Here is a 25,678-nt window from a genome sequence, read left to right on the forward strand (position 1 = left end):
TTTCTGCTAGTGACCCCTTTGTTGCCCTCTCACAAGCCATAAAGGATGGATCTTCACTAGTTGTCACCCTGTCTTGTATTCCCAGTTCTGCCACCCGAGAGCCTGACGTAGACTTGTCCTCCAATGAGGGGTCTGAGGAAGTCCTTGAGGATTCTGATGACAAGCCAGTTATAATTGGTTAATTCATCACAAGGGGTCAATACATTCTTGGCCTATCAAATTGGCTTGTGTTAGGTTCAAAGTACTTAGGAACTAATGTATTAGAACTCTAATGTGTATTGTTGGCTAACCATGATCAAAACAAGTTGTTTAGTTTTGTTTAGACTTGCTCAAAGTTGTTTCTTTTATGTAAAGTTGGAATCGAGCTGTTGTAGAATTAAGTGTGCATTTCAGCTTGGCTCGATCAATCGAAGCTTAGACTTGATCGATTGAATCTTGGGTAGAATGTTTTTTTTACAGAAGTTTTCCAACTCAGCCCTAGCCTATTAAAATGTGTAAGGTTTTATGTTTTGCCCTAAGTATAAAAGGCAAACCCTAGCCACGTTTTTGAGGTTGCTCTATTTTGCTGTGTGTGTGAATCTCTTGTGAGATCTAGAGGTGGTTGCCTTCACACATGCTTAGGATTATCAAGAAGAAGATTTGATTAAGAGCTTGATGATCATTCAGTTACTGCATTAAGGAGTTTAAAGAAACACAAGGGGGTGTGATTATACTTGCTGGAGAATCCAAGAAAGAAGGAGTCCGTGGTCTCGGAGCTTGCACGTGGTCGTGTCAGTAAGTTTCTACTGGTGGGTAGTAATAGGATGTTAGTGGTCTAAGTCCTATTGTAAAATTTTGATTCTTTCATAGTGGATTCAGGTTTACCTTGAGGATAGCTAGGTTAAATCCTCCCTAGGTTTTTACCGGTGTTGTTTCCTGGGTCATCATATCATTGTGTTATTTATATTTCCGCTGCTATGCATGATATGATTGTTTGATTGTGATAACCTAGATCTGGAATTTGGACTAAGTAATAACTTCACTAATTAACTAGGTTAATCCAATTGTGTTTTAAGGGGTCTAAAAACATACAAATGGTATCAGAGCGGGTAGCTCTCTTATTGTAGATCTTTTAATCTCTAAGCTGATCCTTGACCCCTATTGTTATGGAACACGGACACTCTCTTGCTATTCCTCCTCACTTTGATGGGAATAATTATGCTTATTGGAAAGTAAGGATGAAAGCATTCCTGAAATCAATTGATGAGAGAGTCTGGAACTCCATTGAATACGGATGGGAGAAACCCACTACTCCTGTTAGTGAATGGCAAACTTCTCAAAAAGAAACAGTCGTGTTCAATAACAAAGTTATGAATGTTATCTTTAACGCTGTTTCTATGGAGGAATTTAAGAGAATCTCTAATATTGAGGTTGCTCATACTGCTTGGAATATCCTCCAGACTGTGCATGAAGGCACAAAAGCTGTTAAAATCAATAAATTGCAACAATTAACTTCTAAATTTGAAAGCATTAAGATGTCTGATGATGAATCTTTTGATGAATTCTATGTTAAACTTAATGATATTGTTAATTCTGCATATAATTTGGGTGAAATCTATGATCAACCTAAAATTGTTAGGAAGATTTTTAGATCTTTAACTGAAGATTTTAGACCCAAAGTGACTACCATCACTAAGAGCAAGGATGTGGACTCCATCCTTGTTGATGAACTTGTAGGATCTCTTCAATCCTATGAGTTGGACCTACCTAAGATTAGCAAATCCAAATCAATGGCTCTTAAGTCAGTTAATGTTGGTGGATTTGACGATGAGCTCTCTACTACAGAGATTGCTTACCTTGCCAAGAACTTTAGGAATTTCCTTAGAAACAACAACAGAAGGGCAAGAGATAAGAACACTGTTGAACCTAGAAAATTTAGGAAGAATGATCCCACTAAGGTTAACAACACTGATAAACCTAGAAAAAAATTAGGTCAATCTTCTAATAGTTCTATGGGTCTTCAATGTTTTGGATGTCAAAGGTATGGTCACATGAAATCTGAATGTCCTACATACTTGAGGTCTAAGGGTAAGGCTATGGCTCTAACCCTTAGTTTCTGATGATGAGTCTGGTTGTGACGAGGATGGAAACTTCATTACTTTCACTGCTACTGCTGTAGTCAATGAAAGTGTATCTACTGAAAAGAACCCTTCTGATGGGGAACTCTCTGAGGATGCAAATCTTCAAGAAGCCTATAATAAACTTTGCAAAGTTGCTTCAAAGGATGCTATGAGTGTTGAATTAGGCGTAAAGAAAATTGCTTCTATTGAGCTTGATAAGAAAAATTTACTTGTGAATTTATTTGATGCTACTGAACTTTTGAATAATGTGAAGACTAAGAATATGCTTTTGCTTGAAAAAGTCAAGAAATTGGAAGATGAACTATCTGTTGCTAGAGAACAAACTGATAGGTTTTGTAGAAAGCATCTCTATGTCTGCACTACATTCCACAAACTTTGTTCCTTCCTCTTCTTCCGAACCCCCTGTGAGTGAGATTATCAAACCCTCTGTGAGTGAGGCTAAATCTGTAGAAGTTACACCACCTAGGAAGATTAGGGTTGATCTGAAAGAGTCTAAACCTAAGGAGTCTACCCTTACTAAGGACAAGTTGCATGGTAAGCCTGCTTGGGTTTGTCATTTTTGTGGGAAGTCTGGACACATTTGTCCAAACTGTTACAAGCTGCAAGTTGCTAAGAGAGCAAACAAACCAAAAGTACTTATGCCTCAAGCAGAAGATCTTATGGTACTCATTGGTGAATTGGTAAAGGCTCTAAACCTTTATTCTAATCCTGGAGTTGGAAATCATTCCCATATGAATAAGAACTCCAATGCTCATGGTGCATCTAAAAAGTTTTGGATGCAAAAGGCTCAATCTAATTGAGTCCTTCTGTCATGGTCCTTGTGCTTCATTGATATATTCTTTGTGACCATTGTTCTTTGGCTTTTGTTTTTCTTTGTTTTTAGGATTTACATTGCATAACATTCATGTATTTCATTCTAGGTTGTTTTTGTTTTTTTTTTTTCCAAATTAAAAATAATAATAATAATAATAAATAAATAAAATAAAAAAGAAGAAGAAGAAAAAGGAAGCAAATTGTGTTTTGCACTATTTTCTTGGTTTTGAAAACAAGGTTAGTCAATTTATTTTCACATAACATGTCTTTTATACCTTTTTCAGCTTTGATGAGCTTACTTATTGCACTTTACTAGTTGAAACTTTGTAGTGCATGTTATGTGGGAAAGATGTTTATAGTTTTGATCACTTTGTCTTGATCTTGAAGTCACATGTCTTTGACTGTGGGACTTGAGCCTTTTGAGAAAGGCATAAATAACTATCTCACCACTGTTCACCAGCCAATCATGAATACCTTAGTGCATATCGTAAGATTTTGTACTCGAGAAAGTGTAGCACATGCACAAAAAGAACATACAGTATAGCCTCGGTTTAAATGTTAAAATTGGTGTGTACATTATTGGACTTAAAACTAAATCAAACAAATAAAATTGGTATGTACATTATCCCGACTATTTTAATAAGTTTCTGAACAATTAAATTTTGTGTGTACAATATGAGGCAAAATCAATAAACTTACATGATTACAAGCTTATGATCTAGGAGATGTGGGAGTTATATGATGTAACTCTTTAGGTGATAGTCTCTTTCAAATCCTATGTGATGATTGTTGTAGACCTTGTGGTTGATTGCCATTCACATATCACCTCACATGTATCTCAAGCTTTTGCTAGTTGCACACACTACACAAGTTACTCTTTACTAAACATTGTACATGTAATTGTGTGTGTTTTTGGTTTGACCAACCAAGTTTGAACATACCTTGAGTCTTATGCAAAACATATTTGATGCTTGAGAATTTAAAGGGAAAATGGTTGAAGATCTTAATTTTGGGAAAACTGGGTTTAAAACTGTTGTTTTTGAAAAACATTTCACCACATACTCATGCATTTTGTTCATCAATTTCAATGCTTTGAGGTGTTCCTAAAATGTGTTTTGTTTTTTTTTTTCAAAACTGTGTTTTTCTCTCAAAATTTAAGTGAGCCTCTGTCTATTTCGATTGATCGAGTCTGTTTTTCGATCAATCGAAATTGTTTTTAAAAAATTTTAAGGGAGCCTCTGTCTGTTTTGATCAATCGAAACTGATTTTCGATCAATTGAAAATCATGAATAAGGTTTTTAAAAATCTAATTTTGACTTATTCAACTCAGCTTTTTCAAAACTTTTTCAAACTTTTCTTTCTCTCTCCAACTCGGACAAGCTCATTCATCAAATTTTTGTTGTTTTCCTCTCAAATTTTTGCAAGGTTTTCCTCTCTCTAAGCCGGTAAGTCCATTTTATCCTTCCTTTTGCATTTATTTTCATGTTTTCATGCATAAATTCATGCATTTTGTTGGAATTTTCGGACCTATTCAAATTTGGGGTTTTTGATGATTCAAGTCTTCTTTTCTGAAATTGATCATTGGGTTTTGTTCCTATAATGTTATAAACATGGTCTAAGATGTTTAATTTGATCAATTTGGTGTTTTTGTGAGAAATTGAAAATTCTAGGGCTTGTATTTACCCGATTTGGGGATTTTGTTCAAATTGAGTTTAATTGATGAAATTAACTTGTTGAATTGATGTAATTGATCATTATATTCTGTATTCTACCTTGTGTGATGATCAATTGGTCAATGTTTTACAAATTGAACAAGTGGTCTTTCAAATTTTGGGGTTTTTTGTTAGAAACTCTATGCTCAAGCCAATTTTGTGAATTTGAACTTAAATTGAACTTAGTTTCACTGCATTAGAGCATGCATCATGACATTTAACTATTCATGCATCATATAGATTTTTGTTCTATATTTTTTTTGTGCTAACTTGCAGTCTGCCCTTGGTTTTTCTTTCTGTTCTTTTTGGTTTACTTTGAGTCTTTGTCCTTACCTTAGCATCATGCCTAGGAAGACTAGAGCCCATAGGACACCCTCCACTTCTTCTGAGTCTCCCTCTTGGAGTGAGTTGTTTCAGAGTGACAAGAGTAAAGAGTTATATGAGAAGCTGAATAGTAAGAGAAAGATATGGGCTGAGCGATCTGTTGTGTTAGATGAGCTTGATCCTGCCATTAGGGCAAACTTTGAAAGTAGAGGCTGGTTGACTCTGTTGGAGGTAGATCATCCACCCCCAACCACCCTGATTAGAGAGTTCTTCTTGAACCTCTCTTACCACATCTATAATTCCAACACCCTTGTTAAGAGTTGGATACGAGGTGTTGAGTTCACCATTACCCCTAGGATAGTGGCTGAAGCTCTTGGTGTTCCAGTTGTTAGGCAGCCCGTCTATCCTTATGAGGAGTCTCCACCCCTTGATGACGTTATGTCATACATCACTGGGTCTTCTATCCAGTGGGGTTCTGATCTTCAGATCACGTCCGCTAAGCTTACTAAGACTACCTATCTTTTCTTTAAGATAGCGTGTCATTCTTTGTGGCCTATTTCTCATCTCCACACCATCCCTCTTGAGTGATGTGTGTTTTTGTATGTCTTTGTTTCTGGTGCTACTATTAGTTTTCCTCATCTGTTTCTTTGTTCTTTGAATGAAGTTCATATAAGTTCAGTCGTCGCTCATGCTCTTATTCATCCTATTTTCATTCATAGGATTTTGTTGTTTCTCGGTTTAGATAACTTCCTTGCTGGTGAGCCCCTACATGTTGTAGCTCCCATTGGTGCCACCTTTCTTAGGCAGAGGGCTGCTCATTTGAGAGCTGGCTCTATGCGTCCTAGAGTTAAGCCTTCTGGTGTTGTACCCCCTCCTCCCTCTTCTACAGGTGATGCTACGACTAAGGCATCTAGTGCTGCTGTTGCTGGTGCTGATGTTCCTACACTGACTATTTCGGATGATTCAGACATTCGACGTACGTTGGATCATGTCTTGACCGTTAGGCAGCTCATGGACAAATTTTAGTGGACGTGCTCAATGAGATTCGTGCCTTGCGAGCAGAGTTGGCATAGTTTCGACGATCCTCACCGCCCCCTCCTTTTGATGATGGATTTTGATTGACCTTTGGCATTCCGTCACAAAATGGGAAAGTACATTTGGGACATTTGTAGAGGATTTTGTTCTCAGGGGGAGAGATTTTTGTTTGTTGGAGCTTGTGGAGATTAGATTGTATCTAGGTGCTTCACTTCGTATTTACCTTTTTTGGCTCTTGATGTATTTTTGTTAGGCCACTCATGTTAAGGGGAGATACATTTATTGTTTCATATGTTTCTTGTTTCACTGCTTATTGATTTATATTTATGAGTTATTCATTGATATATATCTTTATTTTGTATTGAGTGAAATCAAGAATCTATTTTGTTTACTTGTACTTTCCACACATGCGTTTATGCGTTTTGTTTAGTGTTTCAAGAAATATACAGGTTGATTCAATTAAGCTGCTGTCTACACTTGCAACTTATGGATAGTAGTTAGGATTGAATTTGTTATAATGGGCATTTTTTTAAAAGGGCTTTTCTTTGTAAACTTTAAGCTTTAAGTTGTGTTTTGTCACGGATTGCCAAGGGGGAGTTTGTTGGGTTCTAAGTAATTAGGAACTAATGTATTAGAACTCTAATGTATATTGTTAGAAAATCATGATCAAAACAGGTTGTTTAGTTTTGTTTATACTTGCTCAAAGTTGTGTCTTTTATGTAAAGTTGGAATCGAGCTGTTGCAGAATTAAGTGTGCATTTCAGCCTGGCTCAATCGATCGAAGCTTAGACTCGATCTATCGAATCTCGGGCAGAATGTTTTTTCTGTAGAATTTTTCCAACTCAGCCCTATTAAAATGTGTAAGGTTTTATATTTTACCCTAAGTATAAAAGGCAAACCCTAGCCACGTTTTTGAAGTTGTTCTATTTTGCTGTGTGTGTGAATCTTTTATGAGATCTAGAGGTGGTTGCCTTCACACATACTTAGGATTATCAAGAAGGAGATTTGATTAAGAGCTTGATGATCATTCAGTTGCTACACTAAGGAGTTTAAAGAAACACAAGCGGGTGTGCTTGTACTTGCTGGAGAATCCAAGAAAGAAGGAATCTGTGGTTTAGGAGCTTGCACGTGGTCGTGTCAGTAAGTTTCTACTGGTGGGTAGCAATAGGATGTTAGTGGTCTAAGTCCTATTGTAAAACTTGATTCTTTCATAATGGATTCAGGTTTACCTTGAGAATAGCTAGTTTAAATCCTCCCTAGGTTTTTACCGATGTGGTTTCTTGGATCATCATATCATTGTGTTATTTATATTTCTGCTACTATGCATGATATGATTGTTTGATTGTGATAACCTAGATCTGGAATTTGGACTAAGTAATAACTTGGCTAATTAACTAGGTTAATCCAATTGTGCTTTAAGGGATCTAAAAACATACAGCTTGCACTTGGAAGCCATGGCATTTCTTTACAAATTCTACTATGTCCCTTCTCATAGTTGGCCAATAGTAGCCCATTTGCAAGATACATCGGTATAGCTTCTTTCTTCCCTGGTGTTCTCCATATTTTCTTGCATGTACTTCCTTCAACATATCGCTGGCCTTTTCTAGCCCTAGGCACCGTAGTGGGTCTCCGTTGTACCCTTTCTTAAAGAGAATTCCTTCAAGTAGGAAATAGTAGGTTGCCACCTAAGCTTATACCTTTCTCCATGCTTTTGTGGCAGAATCTCTTCTGCCAAGTATCCCATAAATGGGCTTCTCCAATCCTCCATGATAAACACGATGTAGCTCTCTTCTCTGTTTACGGTCAAATGGCAGGCTTCGTACTGGGTCTGGTTCTGATCTGCCTCCTTCCTTATATTTGGCCAGTAGAAGCCTGCTCTTTGCAACCTTTAGTACAAGCTAACCTCCTTGCAAAACCCACTAATCCTGCTATAAACTTCCTCATGCTTTCTCTGGGCCTTGCAGTGCCCCATGCATATTGATAAAATTCCTCCTAGCAATCTGCGGTACAGCTCTCCTTTCATCAGGACATAGTCCTTTACTGTTTTCAATTTTGCCACATCTTCTTCCTTCAATAGGGCTTCCCTTATGGGAGATCTCCAATCTTCTTTGCATTCTTCTTTTTCCAAGAACTTTTCCATGAGTATTTCAATTATGGGTTCTCTTCGCTTCTTAATCTCAACTCTAGCATTGCTTCCTTTAAAGGTTATTTGTGAGCCCAACGCAACTAATGCATTTGCATATCAGTTTCCACTCCTCTACGCATGCTCTATTTCAAATGTACAAAATTTTTCCTCCATCCTTTCGGCCAACATCCTATATGAGGCCAAACTTGGTTCTTTTAAAGAAAAACTTCATTTAGCTTGCAAACCACCAAGTTAGAGTCGCCTATCACCCTCAAGTGTTTGATCCCCATTTCGAGGGTCGTTGTCAATCTCACTAGGTAAGCCTCATATTCAACTGTATTATTTGAGCATGGGAACTCCAACTTGAATGAGAGTGTTATGGTTTCTTCATCATTGTGATAAAGACCACTCCCGCGCCCCTTGAGTTTGCCATAGAGGAGCCATCGAATTTCATGACCCACTGTTGTCTTTCCATTTCTATCGTAGCTACTTCTCCAGGTACCTCATCATTTAGCAGGAATTCCTCTTCTTCAGGAAATTGAGCCTACAAATTTGCTATGGCCTAGCTTTTAACCGCTTTAGGTGTTCACGCTTTCAAATCATACTGTGATAATTGCAATAGCCACTGGAATATCCTACCAAATAGAGAATGGGTTGTCGAAGAAGTGCTTTGATTGCATAGGCATCAACAATCATCCATTTTTGAAACTTTTTACGTGAAATTTAAAAACTGTTAAAAGAAAAGTTAATTGTTTTTTCATTTTTTCATAATTTTTTTTAAAATAGTTTTATTACTGGATCCCCTAAGGCATCTGTCAATAAAACTCGTATTTTCTGTCTTTCTCTATCGTTCAATTAGTAGAAGTAACCAATTTCAATAATTTTCTGTGCTGAACTGTGCTCTTGTTGAACTGCAGTGAACCGTGAAATGACAAAACAACACATAAAACTTATGACGTGGCAAATATAGTGGATCGAAGATATATGCCAGCATGCTTCGGATTCCACTCCCTAGAACCAGAACCCAAACCTTTTCTCTTTTTTTAGGGTTTTTTTTTTTTTTTTAATTTATACTTTAGACACTACACAGGATATTATTCTTAGGATCTATTTGAAATCTGCTTATGTTGCTGGAATTAAAAAATTTTTACTTAAAGTAATGTAGATAAAGCTAAAAGTTAGCTAGTTGCTGGAATTAAAAAATTTTTACTTAAAGTAATGTAGATAAAGCTAAAAGTTAGCTAACTTTTAGCTAAAATAGTAGCATGAGACCTATGAATAATATCAGAAAATGCAATAGGACCTATAAATAGTAACAAAAATAAGCCAAATGGTAAAATGAGTTAGCAAAAACTATTTTTGCCAAACACACACTTAGTGTGTGTTTGTATAGAGCGTTGCGCGTCTACATTTCACGTTTTCTGCGTTTTCTTTTTTTTTTTTTTTTTTTTATTCTCCCCAGCAGCAATTGTTGACCCAGTCCTCTGTGAACAGTGCACTTGTGCACTGTTCACGGGTCCCACAAACTCCACTTTTTATCAACGTTTTCATTAAAAATGGGTCCCACAACACTATTCACACATTTAAAATTTATTTTGCTACAGTGTTTTCAGTTTTAAGTTTTCAGTTTCAGCCAAATAAGTTCTATCCAAACAGACCCTTAGTTTACTGGCTATACCATGTGTGCATTTTGAATTGTGATATCATTTCTGATCCCTTTGAGTCTTAGCCAATAATTATAATGAAGTAAAGTTCAGTCAGTCCATAAGTCCTTATCTCCTAATCACATATCATCAGTAATATGTTACACAAGTTGAGGAAAAAGTTAAAAAATGACGATGACAATGACTTCTCTGTCCAACCCTAACCCACCATTATTTGTGTTTAATTTTCAACAAAGATTAATCCTAAACATATTGTCCTATCAAAAAAAAAAAAATCCTAAACATATAGTCTTAAACATCTCATTCGTGGCCATACACGTGTATAATAGAAAATCTTACGAGGACAAGTTACATCAAATAATTACTGCGTTCAAATTTTCAGTCTACAGAGCTTATAAATAAGAGGGTTAGCCACTTTGGGGTGCCATTGTAGTACTAAAACACTAAGAAGATGGAGGAGAAAGGGAACCGTGGAAGAATGAAAAAAGGAGGGTGGGTCACAATGCCCTTCATCTTTGGTAAGCTTTCGCAGCACTCATACAACAAACTTAATTTTCTATTTTGCTTCTTTTGTTTATGAGGATATACTAGTTTTGACGATGATTTTTTTTTTTTTTTTTTTATGTAGCAAACGAGATTAGTGAGAAGTTGGCTGTGGTAGGATTTAGTACTAATATGATTAACTACTTAACAACACAGCTGCATATGCCAGTAACCAAAGCAGCTAACACCCTCACCAACTTTGGAGGGACTGCAAGCTTGACACCTTTGCTTGGGGCCTTCATCTCTGATGCATTTGTTGGTCGGTTCTGGACCATAACAGTTGCTTCCATCGTATACCAAATAGTAAAGACTCTCTCTCTCTCTCTCTCTCTCTCTCTCTCTCTCTCTCTATAAAAAGAAGTTGAGGTGTAAATATGACATACATCAAGGAGATTCTTATAAAATGTTGAGGTGTACCAATAATATCCGTGTGATTATATGGAGTGATAAAGAGAAATAAAGAATATCATTGTTGTGTAAAGAAAATAGTTTAATGAGTAAGTATTACACAATCCCTAAAGATGATTTTATGTTTCTTTTTTCTTCTTTTGGAAAAAAGATCATAAATTCTCCATTTTTATATCACGTTCCTTATTTTGACACTGCAAAATGGTTTTTATAAATCTTTAGAAATAGAAAAAGAATTTTTAGAAATTCATTTGATTATCTAATCAACTAATTAAGGTAAAAAGACATAGAATTGCCTACTTAATTAAAGAAATTTCCCTCTCCCTTTGTGTGTTTGGTTCTCAAAAAATAAAAATTGAAGAAATTTAAGTGGTTTTTCTTAAAGATTATCCAAACAACAAATAAATTTTAGACAATATAGATAAGTTCTATAACATTCTTTTATTTTTTTTTTTTTTTAATGAAAGTTCTATAACTGTCTTGATTCTCTAGTATGCATTAGCTGTATGGCATACTACTTATAACATGTAAGTAACTAGCACCATTAAGAAAAAAATGACTAACCCTATAAAAATTATACTAACAAACCAGAATACTTATTGCATCAAAATTTTAGTTCAATTACTTTTTGTCACGTCTTAAATTTACTGTGCTAATAATAAAAAATATATGATAAAAGGGGAATACGTTATCTTTTTTCTCCCCTTCCTTTCTTGTGTTATCTTCACCTAAGCAAGGAATTTGTTTTCCTCCTAATTTGGAAAATATATGTGTAGGGCATGATTAGCTTAACACTCTCAGCAGTACTGCCACAACTTAGGCCACCCCCATGTAAAGGTGATCAAGTGTGCAGAGAAGCCGATGCCGGACAGGAGGCAATCCTATACATATCTCTCCTACTAGGAGCCCTAGGATCGGGTGGGATCCGACCCTGTGTAGTGGCATTCGGAGCAGATCAATTTGATGAGACGGATCCTAAGCAAAACACCAAGACATGGACTTTTTTCAACTGGTACTATTTTGTCATGGGGGCATCCATACTAGTGGCTGTGACCGTTCTTGTTTATATTCAAGATAACGTTGGATGGGGTTGGGGCCTTGGCATTCCCACCATCGCTATGTTAATTTCAGTTATTACTTTTATTATCGGGTACCCACTTTACCGGAACTTGGATCCGGTTGGGAGTCCATTTACCCGGTTGGTACAAGTGATTGTGGCCGCCTACAAGAAGAGAAAGCTGCCTTCGGTATATGATCCTAAATTATTATACCAAAATGACGAGCTTGATGCCTCAATTTCTTTGGCAGGGAAACTTGTTCACACCAAGCACATGAAGTAAGTGCCACTTTCTATCTCTCTCAAAAGTTACATCAATTAAGGAGGGTTATCTAATTTGGAAATTAGTTGCATCCAAGAGCACTATAGAATTTGGTACTTAGTAGGCTATCATAAACTTTGCACGCGGCTTTTAAAACCTTTCGCCCCCTACTTTTTTTAAATCAAAACAAATTTCCCTCTTGCATCGATCAACTCTAAAAACGGTGTACAAGCAATCCTTGTATATACCCATGAACTTAATTAGAATATGATTCTCTCCGTATTATTAGAAATAGAAATAGTACATCTCAAGATTAATATTTTAATCCTGCTTTCTCAAAAAAAAATAATAATAATAATATTTTTATCCTGGATCTAATAGTAGTACTATATAAATTATCAAATCATTTAAATTATTAAATAACTTGACGGTTTTTATATCTTTAAATTTCTAATATGTAATATGAACCATAAAAGAAATCTATTTCAAATATGAACACCCTTCTTTCTTCCCCACCACTGTACGTTGATATTTAATTTAGCTAAAAATCCTTCCCTCACTTATCTACTTAGGGTCTGTTTGGATAAAACTTATTTTGCTAAAACTAAAAACTGAAAACACTGTAACAAAATAATTTTTAAATGTGTGAATAGTGCCGTGAGACCCATTTTTAATAAAAAAGTTGATTAAAAAATGAAATTTATGGGTCCGTGAACAATGCACAGATGCACTGTTCATGGAAGACTGGTCAAAAGTTGCGGCTACTGTTCATGTACAGTGCATGAACAGTAGCCACTTGTTGGGGGAAAACGCGTGCAAAAAAAAAAAGGGGGGGAGGGGAAAACGCAGGAAACTAAACGCAGCAAAACGCAACGTGTATCCAAACATTACCTTAGTGTCTCTTAAAAACACTATGGTCACCAAGTATAATATATATGTGACATTATCCCCATCTTGTACTTTAGTCTTGAATTACAACAACATATGAATATGGGAAAATTTTACTATGTATGGGGTGCATGTATTCCCCCTCGCATTTGGGATAGGTTCACCGACCCCATGTGAAAGGGGGATACATATAGCTGATGCATGTAATACCATCTCATGAATATGATTAGTAATTATCTTTATATATGATTTGCCAATAGAAACAAAATTTTCCTTTTTTACAATAATGGGGAGACAGAATAGTGATAAATTAGCTAATATCTTGCATTATAATGGTAAGTTTTAGAAAGTTATTCATCCATTGAACATTGATAGAAATCTGATTTCTCTTTTTGGGAAATAAGGAAACAAAATCAATTATTTGAAGTACATCAAATAAAAAGAAACATCAAAACATCTTCACCTAAAATTTTACTCCTACGTATAAGGGTTTTTTTTTGTTTTTTTTTGGCTGAGAAACTTGCATATTTATTTTCACAAAACTAAAAGTCATCCTGGTAAACATTTTTTATAAGTAGTAAACATGAATAATTTTACAAAAAAGAAATTGGCCCTAGGATGAAAAAGGATTTCCCTTTGTATGACCCACATTATTGTCATGCAATGGGAAACAACTTGATATTGCTTTATGCTGACAACAAAAATTTTTACCTCATCTCTCATTATTTATTTATTTATTTATTTTTGTTATTTTCCTTTTTGTCTTGCTATGATTGGAATCAATGGAGATCACGGATCACCAATTCGGTGGTTGCATTATCATCATCTATTATGGGGAAGACAACTATCATATATGGCTGTCATTTAACTGGAAGCCCACGGACGACTCAATCATTGTCCATGGAATGTAGGGGCCGCATTCTTAGAACATGTTAAGCAGCGTGCCACTTTTTATAAACATGTTGATGATCAGCACCACATACTATATTTCTATTATATCATATACGATAACCCTTTTTTTTTTGTCTACGATATACGGGTAACCTTTTAGCTAAGCAACAAAAGTCTGAGTGTCCCCTCTCCTTTAAGAAATATTAAGAGTCGTCCTACCTCAGATTATTACTTTTCTCTCCCTCTTTCTTCCTTTATATTTTTCTGCTTCTCTTACATATATTATAATTGTTTTTATTTCCTGTTTTGTTTGAGGTTTAAGAGATTGTAGAGTAAAATATATATAATATACCCCAACTAAATTAGTAGGTTTTAAACATAACATTTTTCATAATAATTTTACAAATTATTTATACATAATAAAAGTAATATCAAGATAGATACAATCAAAATAGTATAGTCCTATCAAAATAGGAATATACAGTTAGTGTGAAAAACATATGTCCATACATTATTCTTACAAAATATTTCACCATTTTTGCGATGGAGTTACCAAATTAATACAGTACTAAGTTGCATACTATTTATAAAAAAATGTGTAGCCATTAGTTCTTTCGGCTAAAAAGCCCAATGGGCTTCCTTGTGGGTCATAATTAGGCCCCCTGTTTTCAGCCCATGAGAGACCCACCCAGATATTGTCACAGACGACACTTTTGAAGCTAGTAGATTGTACTAATTTCTAGCATCTATATGCTTATTATTGCAGGTTCCTTGACAAGGCAGCTATTGTTACAGAAGAAGACAACCTCAAATCTGGGCAAGCACCAAACTTTTGGAGATTGAACACTGTTCATAGAGTGGAAGAATTAAAATCAGTGATCCGAATGGGTCCTATATGGGCTTCAGGCATCCTTCTTATCACAGCCTATGCACAACAAAGCACATTCTCAATTCTACAAGCCAAAACCATGAATAGGCACATCACAAAATCCTTCCAAATCCCTGCTGGCTCCATGACTGTCTTCTCCTATATCACCATGCTCATCACAATCGCATTTTATGACCGTCTTTTCATTCCCTTGGCTCGCAAATTCACTGGGCTTGACCGTGGCATCACCTTCTTGCATCGAATGGGAATCGGGTTTGTTATCTCCATACTCGCCACTCTAGTTGCCGGGTTCGCGGAAGTGAAGCGTAAAAATGTGGCTTTAGCACACGGTCTCATCGATCAGCCTCATCCTGATATCCCTATATCAGTATTTTGGCTTGTACCACAGTATTGCCTTCATGGGCTGGCTGAAGCTTTCATGTCCATAGGACATCTGGAGTTTTTCTACGACCAGGCACCAGAAAGCATGAGGAGCACTGCTATGGCATTGTTTTGGTTGGCTATTTCATTTGGGAATTATTTCAGCTCGCTACTTGTTTTCGTAGTGCACAAGTTTAGTGCTGGGCCTAATGGATCAAACTGGCTTCGGAATGACAATCTGAGTAAGGGAAAGTTGGAATACTTCTACTGGCTACTCACATTGTTGCAAGTCGTAAATCTTATTTACTACTTGTATTGCGCCAAAATATATACATTTAAGCCTGTTCAGGTGCATGGGAAAGAAAGCGGTACTTCTGAAGAAGATGGAGTTGAGCTTGCAAACCGGGTTTAGTTGCAGCTTTAGCCACAGTTGGGGTTCAATACAGTCCAGTTGACCCTTTTTTTCTAGCTTCACTCCTTCTAAATGACCGTGCTTGTAGGGGAAAATGAGGGGAATATATTCTGTTCAATAATGTGAACGTAAAATAAAGATAGAATTAAAGTATCAATTAATATCACTATATAAAAAAGAGTAATATATAGTCACAAATTATTATTCGAACAGTTATACAATTTTTTTTTTTTTTTTTTTTTTTACTGCAATTAGATAATGGGTGAAGCCAAAGGAAAATTACAGAAAATTTCAAGAGTATAACAAATTCATACTCATTCTTCTCGCATGAAAAATGGGTTTCACTATAAATTTAATTAGTGAAATTCACTATTCTATGAGACGAGAAAGTACATATTTATTGTTTTTTTGAGGCAATTAATATATTTCACGAAAACCTTTTTCCTATCATCATTTTTTTTTTTTTTTTTTGATGAAACAAACACACACAAGATAAAGAGAATGAAATTCTAGCACAAAAGTATATCACAAAATCCACTTAAAAGTTATTGGAACTCTTAAAAGGAATGTGGAGTAAGTTATCGTTAAGGAGGAAATTGATGTTCTTGAATAAAATATGGGGAGGCCAAGCCAAAGCTCAACATTGGGCTTTAAGATGATACCCAAAGGCTTTCAATGTAGTGATAAGCCTATCCAAAAAAGAAATAAAGGGTGCACCTTAGCAAGAACAGCATCAAGGCCCAATAAAACACTTCATGATGGTTGATTAATAGATTAGTAGTTCAGTTACAACAATGCAAGAAAATAAAATTCTTCAGCGGTAAGGTAAAATTAAACTGATGGTCCAACAGTCAATTATTGAACAAATTTAAGAAAATGTTCACTTCAAAAAGTTCTTGTGTGTCTCAGTCAAGGTGGTCCAAGGTACTTTTTGCTACTACTACGTCAATATCAGGAAAAAATTTCATTGTTACAAATACATTATATCCTTCAATGGAAAAACAAAAAGTAAAGACCAAAGGTTCCATGGTGAGAAGAAATGGGTTATTTAGCATGATATGAAGGGAGAGAGAGAGACTCCAGCTCAATGCAATAGATGTTGAGCCAAGATTCTTAGGGAATGTAGGATATGTGTTGGCTAGTAAAGGCTATTTTGAGTGAATGGGTGTGTGAGTTCGTAGTAAAATGGAGGGAAATAATGATGAGGCTAAGTCTTTAGTGGGGAAGAGGGTTGTTTTTGATTGATTAGGGAGCATTTATAGACTTAGGATTTGCAAAAAAAAGGAAAAGGAATGTTTGAGGCTAGGTGAGTGTGGGTTTTTACGAACTGAGAAGGATCATTTATGAGTTGGGGAAACTAATCTACAAGCTAAAATATGGCAAAGCAACAAGAATAACAGAAATTTCAGGGAGGTTGGTGTGTGTGTGTAGGTGGAGCTGATGTGATTACCCTTTTATAGTAAAGCTTAGGGATGATTAGCAAGAATCCAAAAACGTAGGGCTGATCAGCAATAAGAGGGGCAGACTGTACATTCTAGGATTTGGCTATAAAGGGTATACTTTCTTTTGGGCCTTGCTTCTTTGGGCAATATTAGACATGAGTGAATATTTGGGTAATCTTGCATTAAATGCTAAGATTTTTGGGATTGGCTTTGGCCAATGGGATTAAGGCAAGTATTAGGGTATAATCTTGGTGCTGCAACTTAGATTTGGACCCTAGAGAGTAGGATTCAACACCCTAAGCCAAGTGTCAAATTTTAGGCCTACTTCAGAGGATTCTACTAGAGATCCCTTTATGCCCTTCAAACCACATTTTCCCAAATTTCCCCTTTAGGATTCATGGGCTTGGTGCATGAACCAATTCTTGAACATTTTTTGCATTTATGGAGGTGATTTGCTAAGATTTGAGTAATTTGGTCATGGCTTCCTTCCACTGGAGCTAGAGCTTTGAGGAAAATGATGAAATCCCATTACCTATTAGACTTTAGTTGCTAATACAATCTCTAGGTATTGTTCATGTCAGGGGAGGCAGTGGTAGAAAGTTGATGGGATAGCCCTTAGTTTAGTCTAAGATATTTGGTTGTCCCCTAAGGAATTCTCTAGCTAAACCTTGGTCAAGGATGGATAAGAGAGAAGTTGTCTGGCTGGTTTAATCCTTTGCTTTGGGCTGCCTTGGCTGGAACTTCAAGTTGGGCTATTTTACATGGGCTAGACCCTTTGGTTGGGTTGTGTTTATGCTCCTCTTCACTTGGGCTTTTTTTTTCTTTCATCACATCTTGGGTCTTACAAAATGGGCAGCAATGGCACATATTGCCATGGGTTTTTATCCCTCATGGACTTTTTATTGTTAGTAGATATTCAATGTATTTTGGGATTTGATTGGTATTTGTAATGGGCCTTTGGATAATGATTTGTAATATTTTAAAAATAATTGTGTAAGCTTGACTATTTCTAAATGCCTTGTAAATAATAATTACTATTTTTAAAATGATGAATTCCATGATTTTTTGAGAATAGCATAGGCAATGTTTACAGTTCCGAACAAGACCCAATAATCATGTCATAATTTTAAAGATGAGCTTGTAGGATGAATGACTATTATAGAATTATAAATAGTGACCGCAAAATCAAATGATCATAATTTCCCACGAGTTTAGGGAATAGATAAGTAGTTATGAATACTCAAGATTTTAAAACAATTGCAGTTATGGGCATAGGTAATTTAACAGTATGGTATTTCCCTAATATTAACAATATTGGGTTTTTTTACAATTGGGCTTTTAAATATCGCCTGTAAAAACTGGGTTTTTTGATATTGCCAGTGAGGACTAGGTTTTTAATATTGCCAATGAGAACTGGGCTTTTAATGTTGCCAATGAAAATTAGTTTTTTTTATATTGCTAGTGAGAACTGTGCTTTTAATATTACTAGTGAGAACTAATATTTTAATACTGCCAAGGAGAATTGAGCTTTTTGATAGATAATTCGCCATAGACTTGAATCATGGTTTTTGATCATGGGATTTGAACACCTTCAATAAAATAATTTGGGGATGAGTCTGAATTATAAGCCTTACAAAATATTGGGTCCTATAAAATTTTATATTTTTGGTCCAATTTAGTAGTGGTATTTAAATAAAAATAGTTGTAAAAAATATGTACCCTAATAGTTATATTATGCACAATACACTCTCTTAAACAATATATGACAATTACTTCTTCTTTTTTTAGTAACAAATACACACAATAAAAAAGTACTGAGATTCTAACACAAATGCACACCTTTTTACAATCATCATTTACATTGTGATATATTGAATTACATCTTTTGCATTAGTATTTATATTGCCAAAGAAAAATCTGTTAGCTTCAACAATCATGTTAACGCAACAACTACAAACAAAAACAAAAAAGCAAAAATCAACCCTTTTTTTTTAATTATCATGTTGTTGTTAACACATGCATCCAATTGAAAAATAAAATGTTTAAAATAACTATTATATGTCCATTTAACCAAACAAGTGTACATAACAAAACAAAAAAAAAAATGAATGAAATAATAAATTAAATAAATATTGTTAAGGTCATATTTTATGTAATTGGCTAATCTTTTGACAAAATGCACTTTACTTATAATTGGGTAAATCTAAGTTGGGTTTAATACATCAAGAAATATGTTGTTCAAGCATATCAAGTGTCCATATTAAAGACATGAAGATTGATCCAAGAAACAAGTGAAGAAAAGCTGTTTCATTAAGTCTCGACAAATAACTCGACAGATACTGCTATGGAGACTAAATGAGAAGCTTGACAAATGGCTCGATAGAAGCTCAATCTACCGAGAATTACAATTTCAGATTTCCAAATCTGAAATTCAGCCCAAGCTTAAGTATTTTTTTAGGGTTTCTTTTCTTACAACCCTAGACATATATAAGGTTTATTTTAAGAGCCATCATACACAAATACAGAGACCAAGAGCTTTATTTTCTCTATGAGAAGCTATTGCGTTTATACTATATAGGGTTTTGTAATCAAGTGCTTCCTGATCTTTATTGTTGATGAAGTGAAGAACTTTACAACTAACAACAATCATTCAAATTGCTAGAGTTAGTCAAATTGAAGGCCAAGAATGATGATAATGATGAATCACCTAAAGATGACGACATTAAGTTCAAATCATATATCACTAGACAATTCAAGAAGTTCATCAAGAATACGAATGTCAAGGCAAGTGACAAGGATAGCAAACAATCTGGATTTTCTCAGTTCAAGTCCCAAGACAAAGGCAAGAGAGAATTTAGAGATGTTGGACAAAGTAATAATGTTTCTACCATGCCAAAGTGCTATGGATGTCAAGGATATGGACATATGAAGCAAGAATGTCCCACATATCTCAAATCTATTGGCAAGAGCAATGCCTTAGCTGCCACCATGAGTGATACAGAACCAGAGGCAAATTCTGATGATAGTGACCAAGAGGGAATAGTGAGCGCTTTCACAGCTACCATTGAGTCTCCTGAGGAAGTAGTAGAACTGGTTGATGAGGAGGAAGAGCCGATGGAATCCAAGTTTGAGAAGATGGATGAACAAGATGACATCCACACTACCTATCCTAAGTTGTACAAAGTTTTCGAGGAGCATGAAATGCTTTACAGGTTAGCTACAAGGAAGCTACGTGAAGTGGATTTAAAACAAGAGGAACTCTCCACCAAGGCTAATGAAGCTAATCAAACCATCGGAGCACTGATGTTTGAAAACAACTTTCTTGTTGAAATGACCAAGAAACTGGATGCAGAATTGTTTCAAGTAAAAGCACAATTGGAAAGGACCTCAAGTTCCAAGCTGGATGAAATGCTCAACTTCCAAAAATCTGCATCTGACAAAACAAGTCTCGGGTAAGATCATTCTCTCTCTTCTTGCAGTACCTCTTCTAATACTTTAAATAAAGTCATTTTTGTCCCCCCTACTAGTAATGATAACTATGAGGTAACTGAACCTAAAACTGAAAATGTGAGTGGGGATAAAAATGATAAGGGAAAATCCATTCTAGGAGCACCCCCTAAGGTTGCTAAGAAAGAGACTAAGTAGAATAATCATCGCTCTACTAATAAAAAATCTCAACTAAAGAAGCCACACATTTCTACCATTACTATAGAGCATTCGAGCACACTTGTCCAAATTGCTATAAGTGGCTAGCCAGTCAACAAAGCAATAGTGTATCATCCTTCGGGAGCCAAAATCAACTCCAACTCTCTTTGGCCCCTCTTGAAGAACTTCTTAAGGCTATCATGTTACTCTCAAACTTCAATGGATTCAACTCTCCTACTTATCCATCTGAACAAAGATTTATGCAAAAGAAAGGTCCTCCATCCAGGTCTCCCATTTGGAAGGAAAAAGATTCCAAGTGGTTCTTTCACTTTCTTGGTCTCATGCATGGTGGTTAGTTATGGTTTGAGTCATTCTAGTTTTCGATGTTTTTGTGTGTTTGTTTTAGTGCTTTGTTTTATGTTTCTTTTCAATAGAACAAAGGGAAATTTTTGAAAAATACAAAACAGTGTGTGTATATGTATATTGGTACTTATGAACCTTGGATGGCCATTGAAACAAAATTTCTCAACTTTGTATCACTTGTAGCTCAGATGAGCATCTTCATGCACAACTAAGCAATGTGAGCTTTGTGGCTCGTTTATGTGATTTGTATGATTTGGTTGATCTTTTATCATTCATATCTTTATCACTCTTTTTGACAGGAAGGACTAAAAAATCCTAAGAGAAAGGCATAAATAACCATCTTACCACTAAAACTCGTTGTGAGAGACCAAACTTTTTGGTGCTCTCAAATCAAAGGAGAAAGTATCGGCACCTCTCCTTTGGGGCTATGTGGTGTCAACACTAATTTTTTATTAAAAAATAAGAAAAAAAATACAATATACAATTCACATATCTAAAATACCTCTAGTTTCATTAATTGAACATATGAATACAATTTGTTAGAATATTGTTACAAGACTTTGGTCCTAAATAAAATCAATGTAAAAAAAAAAAAAATACAAAACTTTTGTCCTAAATACAATATACCAAAAATAAAGATAAAGCACTATTCTACGAACCAAGACCTATGGTTCGAAGGCTAAATTACAGAATGGGAAGGTGTTAGACACCCATTCTACCCAGACAGAATCTGGTCTTCTAGACTCTAAATGACCACTAAATACCCATGTTCAAAATGTTAAATCATATGCGACAAATGCCATGTCAAATTCTTGATCTAGGGTTAAAATACTATTAAAGAACCTTAGACTTGCAACCTTATTTTGTATGAAAAAAATTTGATGAGAATGCTTGATGAAAAGTTTAAATTTGAATTTCCATAAAAAAATGAATTTTTAATAAAAATTCAGATTTAGTTTTATTTTTATAAATGTGAAAGAAAACAAATTTCTTATGAAAATGTAAATTTTTTATGAAAAATACAAATATGGTTTTGTTAAAAAAATAGATCTGATTTTTAATTAAAAAAATACAAATCAGATTTTTATTAAAATAATACAGATCAGATTTTTATTAAAATAATACAGATCAGATTTTTCTGAAAAAAATATAGATCAAATTTTCGTAAAAAAATTACAGATCAAAGTTTTTTATGAAAAAAATACAGATAAGATTTTCATAAAAAATACAAATTAGTTTTTTATGGAAAAAAATACAAATCAAATTTTTATTAAAAATACAGATCCGATTTTAGTTTTGAAAAACATGGAGAAAAATACAGATCGGGTTTTAGTTTTGAAAAAAACATGAATTGAATTTATATGAAAAATATAGATCTGGTTTTTAGTTTAAAAGAAAAAAAAAATTAAACTTTTGTGATAGATTTTCTTACAAATCTAAAATCTTAAGAAGAAATTTAACCCTAGATTTATGCATGTGAATTTTTCAAAAGTAGAAAGAAAACATGCAATAACATATTAAAAACATGGCTATCCATACAAGAAGTAAAGACATATTCATAGAAGATGAAGCAGAGAGGAGAGCATGTTTATGGAAGTAAAATAAAAACAAAATCATGTTTATGGAAAGTAAAGTAAGAGCATACCTGCATGAATGTATTCTACAAGAATGGACTATTTTAGAAATCAAAGAGAATGGATCTCTTTGAGATCTAAAATAGGGTCACTTAACAGAAAAGAAATTCCTAAAGTAGAGCTTCCAAAACTTCTTTAACATAAGTGGAGAGAGGGGTGCTGATTTCTGATTTTAATAATCTATTTATAGAGGTTTTGTGCTTAGAAAATAAGCTAGATCTGTTCAGATACAAATTAGGTTGAATTTTTATGCCTAAAAAATCAAATCTGGCGTGTTTTAGCTTGATCTGAAAGTTTTTGGGCCAGATTTGGAACCCATGCCAATCGGCACTGTGGAAGTGCCAATTGGTACTCTTGAGTGCTAGGCCCAGTTTTCTCTTTTGGTTCGTTTTGGACTCTTTCTTAGGGATTTTAAGAGTTGGGAATTGCACTTGGACGTATTTTCAACTCGTATTCCACAATAAAGTCCTTTTAATTTGATAATCAGGCCCTTAAAATAATAATTTTCTGAATGATAATTATTTTAAAAAAAAAAAAACTCAATTTTCAACAACTCCCTTATTATCTAATTATTCATTTTATTCCTATGCAACCAAACTTATCTCTGATCAAATCCAACAACCAATCTCATAAATTTTCTAATCAATTTTAATTGTTAATCAATCAGAATTAATTTTAATCAATCACACGTGATCAACTTCGCCCATATACAATGCATGCAGACCATGAAAACTTGATTTTGTGATATCTTTCAATCCAATGGTCCGATTTGGGAATCGGGCATATCGTCGTGATCGTTAGAGTCTCAAGATCCTTTTTGTGATATGTGATGGATGATTTAATGCATGAAATGAAATTGTGATTTTTGGGTACTTAGAATGATCATCTTAGTCATCCTCCAAAACTTAAATTACGGGCGCAAAATTGAGTGTCTACAAAATGCCCCTTATTAACAGAACTTGAAAAGCGAATGTCAATGTAAGACAAAGACACTGATTTTGCTAACCATGATTTAATCGAGGTTGATTTTCAAAGATTTCCTAGCCCTGGAACCTAGAACCTAGAACCTTGGGACATAGAACTAGTATTTCATTGTCTTACAAAAAATGAGAAATGTTGACATCTAGTTTGCTTGATGATTGAAGAAACTCTGTAGAGGCTTAAATGTCAATGTTTGAAAACCATATATGCTTAATCTTAACACATTTTCGAGCATTCAATTGGTATTAGGGCGGGTACACTTGTTTTGGTTTCATTACCTAAATGTGATCCTTAACCCCTTATGTGTTTTGCCATAGATAATACTTTGTATGCTTCTATGGATATTTTTTATTGTAACGTGCCATGTGTTTGTAAAAATGCCTCTATGAGTGTTTATCCATATGATTGTGATGACATGTTACTTGAATTTATGGGTGTTGTTAATATTCCAAATGTCAGACTCTTGAAGAAAAAGGCTAACAAGTTTCATAAGAATTTGAGTAAGTTATTTTGTGAAAATGATAATTTGATTGCTAAACTCTGAATCCAACAAATTGGTTGAGAAATATAAGAAACTTGCTGAAAATTCTCTTGAAAAGCTGAAAGAGTTTGAATGTTTGAATATGAACTTAGATGCTAAACTTGTTTTGTCTAACAAACTTGTTGATGAGCTAAAATGTGAAAATGAATCTCTTAAGATACATACCAAGTGTTTGATTGTTAAACCTATTGCTGAAAATGATGAAAATATTTGTTTCATTCATGTTGTGGTACCCGATTTTGTATCTATTATGAGTGTTACCTCTAAAAACAAATTGATATACATTCCTCCACACAAAAAGAATCAAAAAGTGAAAAGAAAAACTCTTAAGCCTAAGCCTCTGTTTAAGTCCCCTCCTAGGAACTTTACACTAGATACTCCGGTCACTCTTCTATTAAATAAAATTAATAATAAACTCATGTGGCACGCACCAAAAGTAAAAAAAAATAAATAAATAAATAAAATAACCAAAGCATTCGATGAGAGATAGAAAGTAGAAACTTGGGGTTCAGGTTAACGAGAGAGAGAGAGAGGATCTCTCAATGGAGCCGCATCATCCCTTCCTCCCATTCTCACAGTTGTCCCATCCCCAACAACAACGACAACGTACCCCACGTCGCCAAAATTCTGACACTTCTCCACCAAACTACAAAGTATTTCTCATAGATGTGAAGATAACCACAATTGTCCCATCCAGATATTTTTAGTGTAAAGTCCCAACAACCATTTCCAAATTACATGATTAATGTTATTCTGGACATTCTAATGAGACAAAATTATACTGGACATTTTAATGACAAAACTCAAAGAAAAAAAACCTTCATAGCCAAAATTTCATCTCCTCAATATCGGTGTTGTATGGCCGAGATAAATCTAACAATAATGAGAGTAGATCAAGTTGAATCAGTGAGTGTAAACTGAGTAGCTACTGATTTGCAGACCCAAAATTTCACATCACCACAAATACCACTATATCCATCAACCAAAAGTCGTGGTGCAACCGCCATATACCACTGATTGCCTAATAACTCCGACAACCCCAACCCAAACCCCTCTCCTCCAATGGTCGGCAACATAAAAAAAAAATAATAATAATTATAAAAATAAGAAAAACTAGATCAGCAGCTTGATTGAGAGAGATCCTCTCTCTCTCTCTCTAAAAATTGAACTCTAACTTTTTTCTCTCTCTCAATCAGGAGAAATTATAGAGTCTTCTGGTGGACCACGTCACTTGTTCACCATTCCACTAAAAATCTTCTACTTGTTTAAAATTGCTGAGTCAGTAATTAATTTCTATTTTAAAAAAATTTCTAACCAACAATTTTAAATAGGTGGAAGTTTTTTAGTGGAATGGTGGACCACATCACTTATCTACCATATGGACCTTATAATTTCTCCTCCCAAGACAACCACTTTGAGACCGAGTGCCCAACCACTCAACCAATCCCATTTGGTTGAAGGTGTAATAATTACTACCTTATAGTTGAGGGGATGTTAAGGCTTTTTTCCCTAATTAAATATCATTACCATTTGGGAAAGAGAGATAAGAAAGACAGTATAAGTTTCATA

The 25,678-nt window shown here is 34.8% G+C and overlaps 1 protein-coding gene across 1 annotated transcript; it reads left to right on the top strand.

Moving 5' to 3' along the window:
- Positions 1 to 10,179: 10,179 nt before the first annotated feature.
- Positions 10,180 to 15,709, top strand: LOC126690064 (protein NRT1/ PTR FAMILY 3.1). Its single transcript, XM_050385201.1, has 4 exons — positions 10,180 to 10,311; positions 10,422 to 10,639; positions 11,521 to 12,080; positions 14,609 to 15,709. Exons 1-4 carry the CDS (start codon positions 10,245 to 10,247, stop codon positions 15,501 to 15,503), a joined length of 1,740 nt encoding a protein of 579 aa, XP_050241158.1. The 5' UTR covers positions 10,180 to 10,244; the 3' UTR covers positions 15,504 to 15,709.
- The last annotated feature ends 9,969 nt before the right edge of the window (positions 15,710 to 25,678 follow it).

The sequence above is a fragment of the Quercus robur genome, chromosome 1 (assembly GCF_932294415.1).
Source record: "Quercus robur chromosome 1, dhQueRobu3.1, whole genome shotgun sequence".
NCBI classification, from domain to species: domain Eukaryota; kingdom Viridiplantae; phylum Streptophyta; class Magnoliopsida; order Fagales; family Fagaceae; genus Quercus; species Quercus robur.